The sequence below is a fragment of the Megascapheus bottae genome, chromosome 7 (assembly GCF_031878675.1).
Source record: "Megascapheus bottae isolate mThoBot1 chromosome 7, mThoBot2.hap1, whole genome shotgun sequence".
Taxonomy (NCBI): Eukaryota; Metazoa; Chordata; class Mammalia; order Rodentia; family Geomyidae; genus Megascapheus; species Megascapheus bottae.
Window position 1 is genome coordinate 40,571,083 of NC_143515.1, and position 17,966 is coordinate 40,589,048.

At 36.0% G+C, this 17,966-nt stretch overlaps 1 protein-coding gene across 3 annotated transcripts in view; it reads left to right on the forward strand.

Moving 5' to 3' along the window:
* Positions 1 to 17,966, forward strand: part of Wdpcp (WD repeat containing planar cell polarity effector) — a 246,792-nt gene that overhangs the window by 165,715 nt on the left and 63,111 nt on the right. For all 3 annotated transcript variants that reach the window (XM_090336831.1, XM_090336830.1, XM_090336832.1), the window contains exon 14: positions 16,776 to 16,878. In XM_090336831.1, coding sequence (XP_090192957.1) covers positions 16,776 to 16,878 — 103 coding nt within the window. The remainder of the gene's footprint in view (positions 1 to 16,775; positions 16,879 to 17,966) is intronic.

Consider the following 17,966-nt stretch of genomic DNA (forward strand, 5'->3'; position numbering starts at 1 on the left):
AACACTCAGTATAAATTTATATTCTTACAAAGACTGAAAATAAGTGATACTAGCCTTGATCTCAAGAAGGTAAAGATGTTAAGTACAAAGAATATGTAAAAAAAATTCAGTTAGTGAGTATGAAAGAAAAGCCTAAATTTAAGTGACGGATTCATGAGGTACATTCCTGTAGTTCCAACTACTCTAAAGGCTAGGACAAGAAGATCACTTCAGACCAGGAATTCCAGGGAACATAGAGGGATTACATCTCAAAAAAAAAAAAGTTGAAAACACTGAAGAAACAAATTGCTGAATAAAAATAAGACTTGGTTTTAAATAAGACTTGTAAAACAATATTTGTAAAACTAACATCTATACCCAAAGAGAAAGCCAATTAACATAAAACTAAGATACTAAAAATTAGATTTTTGATGTTTTTCATCATGGAAAAAGAATAGAGAAAAAATAATGAACAAACCATATACCAATCACCTAATTTCAACAATCATCTATACATGACACATGACGTTTTTCCATATATTTTATTATAATTAATAGAAGGGTTACATTATATTCACCAAATAGAAGGTTCATTACTTCATGTACATTGATACCCTTTCTCATGTCATGGTCCCCATTTCCCTCTCCCCACACAACGCTGCTCCTGTTGTTTTCCCCTCTTCCCTATCCAATTTCAAATAACCAATCAAGCATATATACAATATATCAGATAATAAGGTGAAATACTGTAACAATATGAGATAACCATGGGACAGCAAAAGAGAGGAGAGATAACATAGTACATTAAGGACAACAATCACTCATCATATAGCTTTTGTTTCCATATCCTAGAGGTCCTTTCCTTTAGCATCATACTGTATGGCCTTATGTTTCTAGGTTTTGTTTTATTGTAAATCTCTGCTAGGAGAGCCCAAGGTTTCTACTGATTAGGACAAATGAGGGAAACCACTCAGCCTATGTTCCTTTGAGTCTAGCTTTCTTCATTTAATATGATTTTTTCTAAGTCTTTCCATTTCCTTACAAATGGGGCAATGTTGTTCTTTCTGATAGCAGCATAGAATTCCATTGTGTATAAATACCACATCTTGTTGATCCACTCATCAACTGAGGGACATCTGGGTTGGTTCCATATCTTTGCTATGGTAAATAGTGCTGCAATGAACATTGTTGTGCTAGTGGATTTAGTATGTCCTTGTTTCTGGACGATATGGTAAGTGCGAAGTAGTGGAATTGCTGGGTCATAGGGGAGCTCTATGTTTAGTCTTTTGAGGAACTGCCATATTGCTTTCTATAGTGGTTGAACAAGTTTGCACTCCCACCAACCGTGTAGTAGTGATCCCTCCTGGCCACATCCCCTCCAGCATCTGTTGTTATTAGATTTCTTGATCTTGGCCATTCTAACTGGAGTGAGGTGGAATCTTAGAGATGTTTTGATTTGCATTTCTTTTATGGCCAGAGATGTCAAGCATTTCTTCATGTGTCTATAGGCCATTTTTATTTCTTCTTCAGAGAAGACTCTCTTTAAGTTTTTGGCCTATCTTTTAATGGGATGGTTGTTTCTTTGGAGATTTGTTTTGGAGTGATTCAATTTTTTGAGCTCTTGATATATTTTAGATATGAGGCTTTTGTCTGTTGTATGCTTAGTGAAGAGTTTTCTAGTTAATTTGCTACCTATGTCCTTTGCCACATAGAAGCTCTGAGTTTAATGCAGTCCCACTTATCCAGACTTTCTCTGATTTGTTGTGTTTCTTGGTCCTTATTAAGAAAGTTTCGCTGCTACATGATAAAGTAGGAGAGACACTGGAACTCATAGGCATAGGCAAAAGATTCCTGAACAGAATCCCAGGGTCACAACAGATTGGAGAGAGACTCGATAAATTTGACTACCTAAAAATAAAAAGTTTCTGTACATATAAAAACGTAGTTGCAAAAGTAGAGAGACAGCCAACCAACTGGGAAAAGATATTCACCAAAAATGCATCTGACAAAAGCTTAATATCCAGTATCTACAGGGAACTCAAGAAACTAATCCCCCCAATAAACCATTCACTAAATGGGCAAGGGAACTAAAGAGAGACTTATCAAAAGAAGAGATTAAAATAGCAGAAAAGCATATGAGAAAATGTTCATCATTCATGGTCATAAAGGAAATGCAAATAAAAACAACCCTAAGAGATACCACCTTACCCCAACAAGAATGGCCAAGATTTTGAACTCAGACAATGACAGTTGCTGGCGGGGTTGTGGCGAAAAAGGAACCCTAATACACTGCTGGTGAGAATGTAAACTAGTTCAGCCACTCTGGAAAGCAGTGTGGAGGTTTCTTAAAGAACTCAAAATAGACCTTCCCTACGATCCCGCCATACCACTTCTGGGCATCTATCCTAAACATCATGACCCAAGATATTATAAGGACACCTGCTGAGCTATGTTCATCTCTGCACTATTCACAATAGCCAGGCGATGGAAACAAGCCAGATGCCCTACTGCAGATGAATGGATACAGAAAATGTGGTGTACATACACAATGGAATTCTACATTGCCAACAAACAAGATAAAATAATGGCATTCACAGGGAAATGGATGAATCTAGAGCGAATCATGTTGAGTGAGACAAGTCAAGACCTAAGGAACAAAAGGTACATGGTATCCTTAATATGTGGCTATTAAATCCAAAGAGTACAAGAACGAGGACTCAATAACTGCATACCCAAAGCTATGGACATGGTAATGGAAATATAAACATAACTATATGGACATAAAAACCTGTGATTCTATAGAAATAATGTTTTATTTCTTCAATTAATATGTTTCTATGACATACAAACCCTTAGCCTAATTGTAATTAAGTTCTAAATACTAAGTCCCAGTGATTGTAAATAGAAATTCCCACCTTGAACACTTGCTAAACTTGTCATTTAAAATATGATGTAAAAATCAGCATTGATAAATTCTTTTTAAAAAATTAAAATTATACATAATAAAAAAAAGAAAACAAAGTTTTCTGTACCAAGGAGACCTCGTGTATCTCCTATTCTTTCTTGTAAAGTTTTCAGTGTACCTGCTTTTACCTTGAGGACTTTGATCTGTTTGGAGTTAATCCTGGTGCAGGGTGACAAAGAAGGATCCAACTTTTGTTTTCTACAGGTGCTTAACCAGTTCTGCCAGCACCACTTTTTGAAGAGGCTGTCTTTCTTCCATTCTATTTTTTTTTTGCTCCCTTATCTAAGATTAAGTGGCTATAGGTCTGTGGTTTAATATCTGGGTCCTCGATCCTCTTCCATTGGTCTTCAGGCCTATTCTTGATGACACATGACCTTTTACGATCTACCATCTTATATCTTTCTCTTTTTTTGAAGTCATATTTTATTTGTAAATCTTACAGTATGTGTTTCCTTTAAAAATATAACCATAAGTTGTTACTAGAAAAAATACCCTGTTGTCTAAAGTTATCAAATATCTAACTGATACACAATCTCCTAGGTTATATTTTAAAATATTTATTTTACAGATGAAGTATAACTATGTAAGCAAGTCATATAAAAAGTCAGTGTCACTCTTTTCTTCCAGTTTTCCCTGCTGTCTCCACCCACAAGTTGTATAGTTTCATTTCCTTCTCAATATAGTGTCTAGTGAGTGACAGTGATGCATTTGTTTACCCTTGGTCCCTCCATTTCTGTAAACCCCCTTACAGATGAACAAATAAAACAAAAACAGCAACAAAGAAAACCTTTTGTTTCCATCTAGAGCTCATTTTGATAAATATTATTTTGTATGATCATAGATACACATAGCTGTTGCACCTATGTGATTCTTTCCTAAGAATACCTTCTTTGGTCTTATTCTGTGTGAATGCCTAGAAAGCTGTATAGTTTGTCATGTCTCAGTGTTAATGTTGTTGGGGGTTTTTTGTTTCTGTTTGGTTTGTTTTTTTAACCATCCAGTGTGTTTATTTGTAGATTTACAGGCACATTTCAGTTATTACAAATGAGGGAAACTATGCAATCTGTTTCTTTGGGTCTAGCTTACTTCACTTAGTATTAATTTTTTACAAGTTTTTTCCATCTTTCCATTTCCTCACACGTGGTACAATATCATTCTTTCTGATGGAGTATAGAGGTGTATGTGTGTGTGTGTGTGTGTGTGTGTGTGTATGTGTGTGTGTGTGATTAACTTAGTTTAATGAGAGTGAAAAATACCACATGTCAACCTGCATCATGATCCTCCCATTTTTATTTCCCTTCTAGCTGAGATGACAGACAGGCATGCATCACTGAATATGTTGGGATAGAGGTCTCACTAAATTTTCTGCCCAGGAAAGCCCCAATGATCTTTTCAGTATGAGCAACTATACCTTGTTGTTTTGTTTTGTTTTTGTGCTGGTCCTGGGGCTTGAACTCAAGGCCTGCCTGGGCTCTGTCCTTAAGCATAACATGCTCAAGGCTAGCATTTAGTCACTTGAGCCACAGCTCTATTTCCAACTTTTTAGTCGTTTATTGGAGAGAAGAGTCTCATCAACTTTCCTGCCAATGCTAGCTTGAAAGTGAGACCCTCAGGATCTACCTGTGTTGTCCATGTTCGCCTTGAACTGGAAATCCTTTTTTACCCCAGCCTTTCAAGTGCTGGGATTATTGCATACCCTTTGCTGGCTTTCCATGTTCTGTTTCAGGGATGAACAAAATATTTGTTTCAGAAGCTATACAGTAAGTATTTTAGGCTTTGCAGACCACACAGTCTATGTTACTAGTACTCAACTCTCCTTTCATAGCATGAAAGTAGCCATCCATGACAAGCAAAGACATGAGTACACCTGTTTTCTAGTCCACAGTGGGCACACTAGAAACTGAATTTCAATCATGCTCTGTAATATCTTTGTTTTGGATTTTTTCCAGTCACTTACTGGCTTGCTTTATTTTATTGATTCTCGATTAACTTTATTTTCACTTCTACTTCCTTTGTTTAATGTGTTCATTTAAATTTGTAAGATAAAGGTTATACTTATATTGCCCATTTAGATCTTTTCCCATTGCTAATATGAACATTTAAAGCTAAGGTCCTTGTAATCACTACAACAGCTGAATTGTAATACTTTTATAATATCATGTTTTCATTTTTATTTGTTTATTTATTTATTTTGCCAGTTCTGGGCCTTGAACTCAGGGCCTGAATACTGCCCTTGGTCTTTCTCAAACTAGAGTTCTACCACTTGAGCCACAGCACCACTTCCAGCTTTTTTCTATATATATGATACCGAGGAATTGAACCCCTGGTCTTTGTGCCTGCTAGGCAAGCACTTTACCACTAGGTGAAACACCCAGCCCCATGTTTTCATTTTTATTCAAAATAGTTTTTAAGTTCCTTTGTGGTTTCCTTGAGCCACTGGCTTCTTATAAGTCTGCTGTTTAGGGGGCCAGGAGTTTGGCAGAACTCTAGCTTTGAGAAAGCCCAAGGGCAGTGCTCAGGCCCTGAGTTCAAGCCCAGGACTAGCACCCACCAAAAAAAAAAAAGTCTGTTATTTAATACCAAATCCCTGGAGATTTTTCCAATACCTTTTGAATTGATTTTTAATTTAATTACTTTGTAAACAAAATACACTACATTGTCTGGGTTTTTTAATTTTGCCTGTTTTGAAATGTATTGGGAATTCTTTTATGGCCAAGCAGTCAGTCTTGCTGCATATTCCAATGCATCTAACAAATATGTGTGTTCTCATCTTGCTGGATGCAGGAAATAATTCTGTACATGGCTGTTAGCACTGGTTGATAGCATTTTACTTAATATCCCATTCATTTTGTCAGCTAACTTGGAGGTAAGGATTTAAGCCACCAACTTTAGCCATCCATTGCTCTAGCTCTGTTTCCCATTCCTCTTTATCATTATGAAATATCCTTTGTATGAGGGGGGTGGGAAGGGGGTCATGGGGCTTGGATTCTGGGCCTGGGCATTGTCTGTGAGCTCTTCAGCTCAAGGCTACCACCCTACCACTTGAGCCACAGCGCCACTTCCAGTTTTCTAGTGGTTAATTGGCGATAAGAGTCTCATGGACTTTAGTGCCCAGTCTGGCTTTGAACCTTGATCCTCAGATCTCAGCCTCCTTTAGTAGCTAGGATTATGGACATGAGCCACCACGCCCAGCTGAGGCTATCCTTTTGTCTTTTAAAGAAAAAGTATTCTTCTGAAGTTTGCTTGTCTTTTGTTAGTATAAACTAAATATTATCTGTCTTTAGAGTGAGTATCCATTGATAAAATGTAAATGATTACTTTTTCATCCATAAGTCCCCCTTTGGCTTAATGTAAGTATTAATATAGTTAGCATTAAATGCTATGTTTATCACATCTGTCCTTTGCCTTTGTCTTTTCCACAATTTTTCCTTTTTTGTGTTTCTTTTGAATTGAGGATGTTTGTATTTTCTGTCTTTTGGTTAAACCATATTGCTTTCATTTGTTCATGAATATACACTTGTCCTTGTCTTCACAATATGTATCTTTAGGTTATAACTGTGTTCTCATATAATATAGAATAGAGAAACATGTATTTCTTCATTCAAGTCTACCATCTGTGATATTATTATTTATTTCTCTGAGTAATACAGCCACAGTAGATTTTTACTGGATTTTGTTTGTTTGGTGATGCCAAGAATAAAACCAGTCCTCATATATGCTAGGCAAAGGGTCTACAACTTGGACTTTCTGCCCTTACCCACTTTTTGCCTTAGTCATTTTCAGAGTCTTTTTTTGGGGGGGGTCATGGCCTGAGCACTGTCCCTGAGCTCTTCAGCTCAAGGCTACCCTACCCTTGAGCCAAGCCCCACTTCGCGTTTTCTAGAGGTTAATGGGAGATAAGAGTCTCAGTTCCTTTTGTACGCAGGCTAGCTTTGAATCTTGATCCTCATATCTCAGCCTCCTGAGTAGGTAGGATTTCAGGCATGAGCCACCTCGCCCCCCTGATTTGGTCTTTTTAAGGAATTACACTGTTGAGTTCTCCCCTGAATCTACCTTAGTTTAGTTAATACATGTGTGTACACTTGCATATCACCCAAAGTCTTTATTATACATTTATAGTCTAATAGTGGCTTCTACATATGAGAGAAACATGCAACCCTTATTTCTCTGAGGCTAGTCTTACTTCACTTAACATAATTTTCCAGATCTTTCCATTTCTTTGTAAATGATACAATATAATTCTTTGTAATGGATTGTGTACATATATCACATTTTCTTGATCCATTTGTTCATTGAGGAGAGCCTATATGCTTATTGCATACCTTGGCTATGGTAAATAGTGTTGCAATGAATATGGTTGTTCTAGTAGCTTTACTGTGTCCTAGTTTGTAATGTTTTGGATAAATGCCCAGGAATGGGATTGCTGGATCATAAGGTAGTTCTGTTTAGTTTTTTGAGGAACCTCCACACTGCTTTCCAGAACAATGTATTGAACCATTTGCATTCCCAACAATGTGTCAGGGTTTCCTGGTCAGCATCTTGCCATCATCTGTTATTGTTTGCATGCTTCATGATAGCATTTCTGACTGGGGTGAGGTAGAATCTCCATGTTGTTTTGATTTCAGTTTATGAACAGAGATATTGAGCATTTCTTCATGTGTTGACTATCCTTACTTCTTCTGAGAAGATCCTGTGAGCTTTTGAAGCTACTTATTTTGGATATTAGGCCATTGATGTATTGCTGTCAAAATTTTTCAGGTTTTCTTCAGGTTAGGATTACATTTTCTTACATCCTATTGTATTTTTAAATTTTGTGTCGTAAGTACTGGATTTTGCTGTATTTGTGTGAACAATTTGCATTTGATATACTCCTTGCTTGCCATGGAAGCTCTTCAAATTCTCTTTTGAGACCTTTGTACTGATCTCTGTAGTACTGATAGCTACTTTGCCTTCTTATATCACAAAGTCCCCCAAACAAGGAATCAGCCATAGCTCTAGGTAGTTCTGGTTTCTTCTAATAGGAGAGTGTTGCTAGAGTTCACAGACTGGATGCTTAAGTGCTCATTACCACTAAATTTTTCATTATACTCCAAAGTAATGAGTTAGAACAGGGGCTCACAAGCTTTCTTTTATAAAGGGCCCGAAGCCAGGTGTGGTGGCTCACTGCTGTAATCCTACCTACTCAGAAGGCTGAGATGTGAGAATTGTGGTTCAGAGTCAGCCCAGGCACTAAAGTCCTTGAGACTCTTATCTCCAATTAACCACCAGAAAACCATAAATGGTGCTGTGGCTCAAGGGTAGGGCAGTAGCCTTGAGCTGAAGAGCTCAGGGACAACGCCCAGGCTCAGAGTTTAAAAAATAATAATAATAAAATAAAAAAATAAAAAAATGAAGGGCCAGTAAATATTTTAGACTTTGCAGGCCACCATAGCATTTATCACAACTATTCATCTCCACTATTATACTCCAAAGCAGCTAGAGGCAATATTTGTGAGATAATATGACTGTGTTCCAATAAAAATCTATTGTAAGTACTCTTAGCAACATGAATTTGGTTCATAAGCTGCCTTTTGATGACCTGTTTTTATATTGCAAAAGATTACGAGGAAAGACATAAGCCTCTTTCCTTGGGTTCCATTTCACACACAGTTTCTGCTGCCCACAGCCCACTTTTGTCACTTAAACCTTCTTGCCACCCAGATCTCCGTTTGACATCTGAGAAGTGTTCCAAGCCCTGATCAGCTGCTCTGTGCTTGTAGTTCGCAAAAGTATTAATCTGGTCGCCTACAGGGACTTCCTTGCATAAGTATTAGCTCTCTACCTCTGTTAGTAGAGCGTCTTTAGCCTTTTCTTCGCCATTCTATAACCTTTATGTCCTGTGGACTATAATGTATGATTTAAGAGTTACTGCTAGTATGAATGTCAAGTGAAATCAGCAGTTGGTGATTAAAGACCACAACATTGACATAACTTGTAAATTGGTATTCATTGCATTCAGAGATCCTGGAAAGGCAATTGGGTATGCCTGTATGTAATATAGTCTGCTCATGACACTTGATCATTAAAATGTATATTCACATTAATATGTTAAGTAATATTGAAAGTCATATTCTCAAATTATCAAAATTTTAAACTTCTAAACTATGACACTATGAATAAATTCTTTATTCCTAATTCTTTTGGTGTTGTGGACCCAGGGCTTGAATCATAGGCCTTTTGCTCACTAGGCAGTTATTTCTAATTCTTACTGATCCAGGCAGATGTGGCTCCCACCTGTAAACCTAGCTACTCAAGAGATCTGAGGTCTGAGGATCAGAATTTTAAGCCAGCCTGGGCAGGCAAGTCCAAGAGACTCTTCTTTCTAACTAATGAGCAAAAAAAAAAAAAAGCCAGAAATGGAGATGTGGCTCAAATGGTAGACCACCAGCCTTGAGCAAAAATGCTAAGGGCAAGGAAAAGAAAAAGTTTCTTACTGATTAGATTGGTCCTTCCAAGGAAACTTACTTTTAATATAGAAAAATAATTGTATTCAACATATTTCACATTTTATGTGTAAATGAAAGAAGAATCTTAACCAATACATAATAGTAATAATTTTGATCATGTATTTTAATTAGACTATCTTAAAAATGAATATGCTATAGCATATACATATTTTGTTAGTTGTCCGTATCTTCTACAGACCTCTTAATCCCAGAAGCATCGTAAAAATTACACAAGATTAACTAGAAGCTGGTGGCTCACACCCAGCTACTTAGGAGCCTGGAGGGTCATAGTTAAAACACTATCCATGCAAAAAAGTCTACCAAGACTTTATCTCTAAAACAACCAGGAAAAAAAGGTCTTTGCACAATAGCTAACAATCAAATCAGAGTAATATTTAAAATATTATCCTTTGGTTTACCTATATGGTTTGCAAATAATTTCCCCCAATCCATGAGTTGTCTCTTCTTTTTTTTTTTTTTCCTAGTCCTGGGCTTGAGCTCAGGCCCTGAGTGCTGTCCTTGGGTTTTTCAAGGCTAGAACCCTACCACTTGAGCCATAGCACCCTTTCCAGCTTTTCCTATGTATGTGGTACAGAGGAATTGAGCCCGGATCTTCATGCATGCTAGGCAAGCACTCAACCACTAGACAAACTCCCAGCCCCTGTCTCTTCTTTTTATTCAAGGATTCTCTTGCTATACAGAAGCTTCATAGTTGCTCATCATCCCATTTGTCTATTGCCATTGTTCTCAATACTTTCAGTCTTATCAAAGAAATCATTGTTCAAACCAATGTTGTACAGCTTAATTAAATCCAATAAGATTGTTGACTTCTAGCAGCTTCTCATTTTAAGATTGTATTTTTCATCTATTTTGAGTTGATTTTTTGTATATGGTATGAAACAAGGATCACATTTCATTCTTCATGTGATATCCAGAGTTCCCATTACCTTTTATTAAAGAGACTGGGCTTTCCCCATTGTGTGTTATTAGTGACTGGTCAAAAATTAGTTGGCTGAAACTGGGGTATGGTTCAGTATTAGAATGCTTCCTTAGCAAGCTCAAGGCCTTAGGTTTGGTCCTCAACACTGCAAATAAAAAATAATAAAGTTGGGCTGAGCGCCAGAGGCTCATGCCTGTAATACTAGCTACTTAGGAGGTTGAGATGTGAGAATGCTAGTTTAATGCTAGACCTGAAAGAGATTCCTAGTTCTAATTAACCACCAAAAAAGCCAAAAATGGAGGTGTGGCTCAAGTGATGGAATACTAAGCCTTAAACAAAAAAGCTCAGGTACAGTGCCTAGGCCTTGTGTTCAAACTCCAGGACCAGCAATAAAAATTATTATTATTTTGACTGTACATGTGTAGGTTTATTATTGCTGGTTTACTATCTCTATTTATGTTCCATTGGCATATACATCTCTGTTTCATGATACTTTGGGTCTTAATTTTTCTATTTCTGCTAAAATAATCTTGGAATTTTCACAGGAATTACACTGAATCTATAAATCACTTTGACTAGTATTGATGTTTTAACAATATTAATTCTAAACCATAAATGTGGAACTTTTTTCAATTTTTCTGTGTCTATTTCAGTATCTTTGCATCTATGTTTTATATTGTGCAGATTTTCACTCTCTTGTTAACTTCTAAGTATTTTATGGTGTAAATGAGATTCTCTGTTTTTCTTTCGAATAGATCATTGTTAGCATATAGAAGTGCCACTGACTTTTACATGTTCATTTTTTGAATTTGTTTATTAGTTCTAACAGCTTTTTTAAATATTTTTATTGTAATTAATAAAAGGGTTACATGATATTTGCCAGATAGGAGGTGCATTAATTCACATACATTGATACCCTTTCACATGTCTTGGTCCCCATTACCCTTCCCCCCACCACACCCCCATCTTGGTTTTCCCCCCTTCCCTATCCAATTTCAAATACCCAAATACAAATAAATCCAATATATCAGATATCAAAGTGAGATACTATAACAATATGAGATACCCAAGGGACAGCAAAAGATATGAGAGATAACATAGTACATTAAGGACAACAATCATTCATTATATGGCTGTTGTTTCAATATCCTGGAGGTCCTTTCAATTAGCTTCATACTATATGGCCTTATGTATCAGGGTTTTGCTCTATTGCAGATCTCTGCTAGTAGAGCACAAGGTTCTACTGATTATGACGAATGAGGGAAACCATTGAGCCTAAGTTCCTTTGAGTCTGGCTTACTTCACTTAATATGATTTTTTTCTAAGTCTTTCCATTTCCTAACAAATGGGGCGATGTCGTTTTTTCTGACAGCAGCATAGAATTCCATTGTGTACAAATACCACAACTTGTTGATCCACTCATCAACTGAGGGACATCTAGGTTGGTTCCATATCTTTGCTATGGTGAATAATGCCTAACAGCTTTTTTTATGGAGTTTAGTTTTCTATATAAAATCAAGTCATCAGCCAACTGAGCCTATTTTACTTCTTCCATTCTGATATGAATATGCTTTATTTTTTTTTCTTGCCTAGTTTCCTGGATAAAGTTTCTAGTATTTTGACAAAATATTAAGAGTGGGGATCTGTTTTATTTTTTTATCTTAGAAAAAGAGCTTTCAGTGAGTGGCTATTAGTTTATTTTGTATGATCTTTATTGTGTTCAGATATAATTCTTCTATATTTTCTCTCAAGTTTTTATCATGAATATTGAATTTTGTCAATTTTTTTGTAACTGCCCATATTTGACACTGATATGCAGGTATTGCTGAACTCCTACAGTGAGTTTGGAAAATTTCCCTCCTTTTGAGTTTTTTGTAAGAGTTTTATAAGGACTGGTATTCTCTTTTAAATGTGTTTTAAATGTGTTTATATACATTATATAATGCATATGGCTATTATATATAATAGCCATATGTAATATATATATAGTAGTATATATACTGCATATCATATAGTTATGTATATATTATATATAGTTAAATATATGTAGTTAGCTGTGTAGTTTCTTCGATGAGAAACTTTGTATTATTTAATCAGTCTCATTACTTGTTATTTCTATTTCTGCCTAATTCTGTATTGATATAATGCACGTTTCTAGAGATTCATCCATTTCTTCTAGATCACTTTGTTGAGTTACCTGTGATCATGGTATCATGGTTTCTATAGCATGTATTATATCATCTTTTTCATTTCTGATTTTATTTGAATCTTCTTACTATAAAGGCTTGTTCATCTTTTCAAAATAACCCATTTTGGGCTCTACTGATCTTTTTATTGTTTTTATAATCTCTATTTCATTTATTTCTGTTATTTGTTACTTCCTTCCCTACATGTATTTAGACTTACTTTGTCCTTATTGTCTAGTTTCTTAAAGTATGTTAGATTGTTTATTTGAAATCTTTCTTCATTTTTTTAAGGTAAGTGTTCATTATTATAGCCTGACTTTACAGAACTACTATTTACTCTGTCCCCCAACTTTTACTCTACCCCTTCAAGTTTCATTTATTTTTTTGTTTCTATTTTTATTTCATTTTGACCCCACTGGTTTTTTAGAATCATTTTGTTTTAATTGCCGTCTGTCATTAATCATGATATAATTTCAGTCTTCTCAAACTTATTACAGTTTGTTTTATGTTCTAACATAAGATCAAACCTTTGTTAATTAGAGTAAGTCTTATGTACTTTTTATCATTTGTTTGTTCATTTGTGCCAATCTTGGGACTTGAACTCAGGGTCTAGGAGCTGTCTCTTAACTTTTTCATTTGAGGTTAGTACTCTACCACTTGAACCACATCTCCTTTTCCAGGTGGTTAGTTGCAGATAAAGTTTTGTGGACTTCCCTACTCCAGCTGGCTTTTAACCATGATCCTCAGGTCTTGGCCTTCATAGTACCTAGAATTACAGGCATGAGCATCTGTGCCCTGCTAAGATTACAGGCATGAACCACCTGTGCTCCACTGGATATCAATTTTTGTACCATTTCCTTAAGTAGATCTCTTGAGAGAATATATTTATTATTAAAAATATGGGTCCAAGCTAAGCACTGGTGACTCACACCTGCAATCCTAGCTAATCAAAAGATTGAAATCCAGAGCCATAACCATTATGAAGCCAGCCCAAGCAGAAAAGTACAACAGACTCCACCACTAACTTAACCAACATAAAACAACTGAAAGTGTGGTTCAAGTGATAAAACACCAGCTGAGCAAGCATGAATCCCTGAATTGAAACCCCAGTACCAGAAGAAAAAATTGGGGAGGAGGGAGAGGGGTTAGTACAGTAAACTTTTTCTATAAAGGTTCAGATAACAAGCACTGTAGGTTTATAGGCTTAGAGACAAAACTGAGATTATTCTGTGGGTTCTTTAATTACAAAAAAGAAAACAGATTTCTGTAAATCTTTATTGATTAACTTAAAAATATGGTAACATTGAGTACAACATTGTACTCAATTTGTAATCCAGGTCTACAAATGTTAAGAACAGAGTTCTTTTGGAAGTGAAATGTTGATGTTCTCTATCATCCATATCTGTTGCAAATGTTCATTTGTTAATGCTGATCTACAATGAGATTTTCCATATTTCACCTTTGCAAATGTCTTTCCACATACATAGGTACTGCCAAATACTGGTATCAATCCGAGAACACATGATTTAATTGAGCATATTCACAGATTGGAAGGCATTTTTAGAATTCTATTAGCTAAAAGGCTAGAATGCCTTTTAGCATGTCATTACATTGCAAATCACTTCCAATTAAAGTTCCTCAATTGCACAGCTAAGTGGATTTTGGAATATGGAAATTTTCTTTATACATGCATAGAGGTCTGAAAAACTGCTGTTATTTCAAATTAGAATATATCACTACAAATTTGTGTAGGAATGAAGATATCACTTAAAAAAAAAAACTTTTGACAGTGCAGGCCTAACGTAACTTTCAATTCAACAATGTACTCATTGAAATGACTTTATCACAGAATATTTCACATATAAACAGTTTTGCCTTATAATTTTAGCTTGAAACATTTTCAAGTCTACAGCAAACTCTAATTCCAGAGCCAAAGTTCAGTGGTTGAGAACAGTTTTTCTAACCATTCAAAAACGTACACGCCATTCTTAAAAACTATACAGACACAGCTACATTTGGTCCATTGGTCATGGTTTGCTGACTTCCTGCTCCTTAGTCTTGTGGGGGTTTCTCTCTCTCTCTCTCTCTCTCTCTCTCTCTCTCTCTCTCTCTCTCTCTCTCTCTCTCTCTCTCTCTCTCTCTCTCTCTCTCCCCTCCCCTCCCCTCCCCTCCCCTCCCCTCTCCTCTCTCTCTTTCTCTCTCTTTCTCTCCCCCCACCCGTCTCTCCCTCTCTCCCTCTCTCCCTTCCCCTCTCCCTCTCCCTCTCTCCCTCCCTCCCTCTCCCCACTTTTCCCCCTCCCCTCTCCCCTCCCCCCTCTCCCCCTTTCCTCTCTCCCCTTTCCCCTCTCCCTTTTCCCCTCTCCCTTCTCCTCTCCTTAAATACAGACTCTTACTATATAGCCCCCTCTAGCCTTTGTCTGGTGATTCTCCTGCCCTAGCATCTTAGTTTAGGATACAGGTATATATTAGTAAATCTGGTCCAATAAAGTATTAACTGATTATATTCTGAGAAAATATAATTTACTGTTTTCCCAAAACTTTGCTAACAAGTATTGTTAGCTTTTTTTTTTTTTTTTGGCCACTCCTGGGGTCTGAACTCAGGATCTGAGCACTCTGCTTGGTTGGGCTTTCTCAAGGCTAGTGCTCTACCACTTAAGCTACAGCACCACTTCTGGCTTTTTCTATGTATGAGGTACCAAGGAATCAAACCCAGGTCTTCGTGCATGCTAATCAAGCACTCTACCACTAGGCCAAAGTCCTAACCCCAGTATTATTAATGTCTAAAAAGCAATTAGAATGTTAACTACCCTGATTTTGTTTTAAAATGTATATACATATTAAATTTCAATGCAATATTCCATAGATTTGTACAGTTAAAAAAATCAGAAATATTTTTCAATTTCCATGATTTGAATAATACAGTTAAGTATCTTCTCATTATTATAAGCCATTTACATTTTACTTCCTAATTGTAAACTAGCTGTATAATTATTTTTCCATTTTTATGAAATTTTCATAAAATTGTCTCATACCTTTTTGGTGGCTCTACTTGTTCAGTATTATTTTCCACTGCTTTCTTCAATACATCTAACACCTCTTTGAGAGACCTCCCACTGCCTAACAGAGCAGTGTTTTCTCAAGCTGCCTGAGTGTATACACCTGATGCCATTCATTCTGTTACCTTTTCTCCTTTTTCCCTCCCAGTGTAACTACAAATCCTTAAGACTGACATTAAGGACTAGCTCCTCTCTTTAGTTCTAGTCTCTGCTGATGTCTGCTACAAAAGAGATACATTTTTTTGTAATTAACTGTCTGTTTATACTGGTATGTCTCTTTACTGGGCTCATAGCTTTTATTATTATTATCATCAATTTACTTTATTGTTATTATAATGATGATATACAGATGTATTACAGTCACATGTCTTCTGTTCCCTCGTTCTCTCCCAGTCTCTCCCTCCTGTCTCCACCCATGAGTTATATAGTTTACTTTTCATCAGTTTTCAGTGTGGCTTATAGCTTCTTGATTCTATTACTATAATTGATTTTATTTCAGATTAGTTTCTAGTACTTGTTGTCATTATTACTTGAATGAATGAGTTTTAAAAGTAGTATAATATTAGCAAATATGTTCCAAATACATATTCTGTGTAATTAATATTCACTGCATAGTGTCTAGCATAATATAAATTTTGAAGACAACCTCAGAGCTGAATGCAGTTGCATGTTAGTGTAACAAAATCAGTTGCTTGAAAGGCTGGGGAAAACTGTATTTTCCCTTCTAGCATGTAATAGCTAATTCAGATAATTATGTTTTTTTTTTGTTTTGGGGTTTTTTTTGCCAGTCCTGGGCTTGAGCTCAGGGCCTGAGCACTGTCCTTGGACTTTCTCAAGGCTAGTGTTCTACCACTTGAGCCTCAGCACCATTTCCGGCTTTTTCCTATGTATGTGGTACCAAGGAATCGAACCCAGGTCTTTGTGCATGCGAGGCAAGCACACTACCACTAGCCAAATCCCGGCCCGCAGATAATTATGTTTAGTCACAGCTGTGGTCTGTAAGAAGAATGTACTGGAAAAGAATACTGATAAATTTCAAATACAAAAAAATCATTTGCTGAGTATTTTGTAATCTAAACAGTTAATTTCTTCTTTCAGAATCTCCTTTGTAACTTGACTAAGAATCATTTTTAATTAATCTTTTATTTTTCTTTATTTCCAAAGGATATTCATTACCTTGCCCTAGATAAGGGTGAATTGGCACTAGCTGAAGTGGCAAGAAAAAGAGCTAGTGACATTGATGCAGAATCAATAACCTCTGGAGTCGGTAAGAATTAATTCTGGTCTTTAAAAAGTGCTTTTTGTTTTAATCAATACTTAGCATCATTCCTATGTATGTTTGTAGGGTATGGATGGCTAATTTTGATTACTTTCTTTGTAAAATCTCTTTTTCAAAAAAAGATTAAGCCTTGAGAAAGAGTCCAGGATTGATAAACCAGTTGATATGTGACAGTTGGTTAACCATTGATTGCTATACTGACTGTTTAGCAGCAAAAAGACATGCTGTTTTTTATGGTATTTTGGGAAGCAAGTCCATTTTTATTATTTGTTCCGTCATGAACTAACATAGAAATTTATATAATCACTTATTCACAGACCTGTCATATACTGTAACAGAATTCTCCCTTGTATCAAAGTATATTGTGGGATTTCATGTTTCAGGAGTGATTTGGTTTTGCTCAGAAGTTGCTGAAGGTCACTTTACAAAGTAGTAATCTGAAGAAAAAGAGAAGCCTAGACTGAAACTAATGATACATTTAAACTCTACAATATAGAAAACTAACAGGTTTTAAAATACATTTCTTGTCAAACATAGTTACAGCAACCCTCATGTTTCTCTCACTTTCCCTCTCCCCAACCCCTACCAAGTTGTAAAATTCATTTCCAGTGTATTATCTTGTATCACTGTTGCATTGGTTCACCCTTTGTCCTTTGTCTCACCATTGCATCTTGTATATATGTTTATCTGAATTAGGGAAAGAAAAGGGAATCAACATTATTCTGATTTACATTTCTTTTATGGCCAGAGATATAGAGCATCTCTTCATGTGTCTATTGACCATTCTTATTTCTTCTTTAGAGAAGACTCTATTTAAGTCTTTAGTCCATTTATTAATTGGGTTGTTACTTCTTTGAAGATCTGTTTGGGGGAAGTGTAATTTTTTAAGCTCTGAGTATATTTTAAATATTTATCTTGTTAACTATGTCCTTTACCTAGTCGTACTTTGATTTGTTGTGATTTTTCATTTAGGAAGTTTCAACCTGGGCCAAGGAGCCTTAGTATTTTCTCTATTCTTTCCTGTAATGTTTTCAGGGTATCCCATCTTACATTAAGGTCTATGATCCATTTGGAGT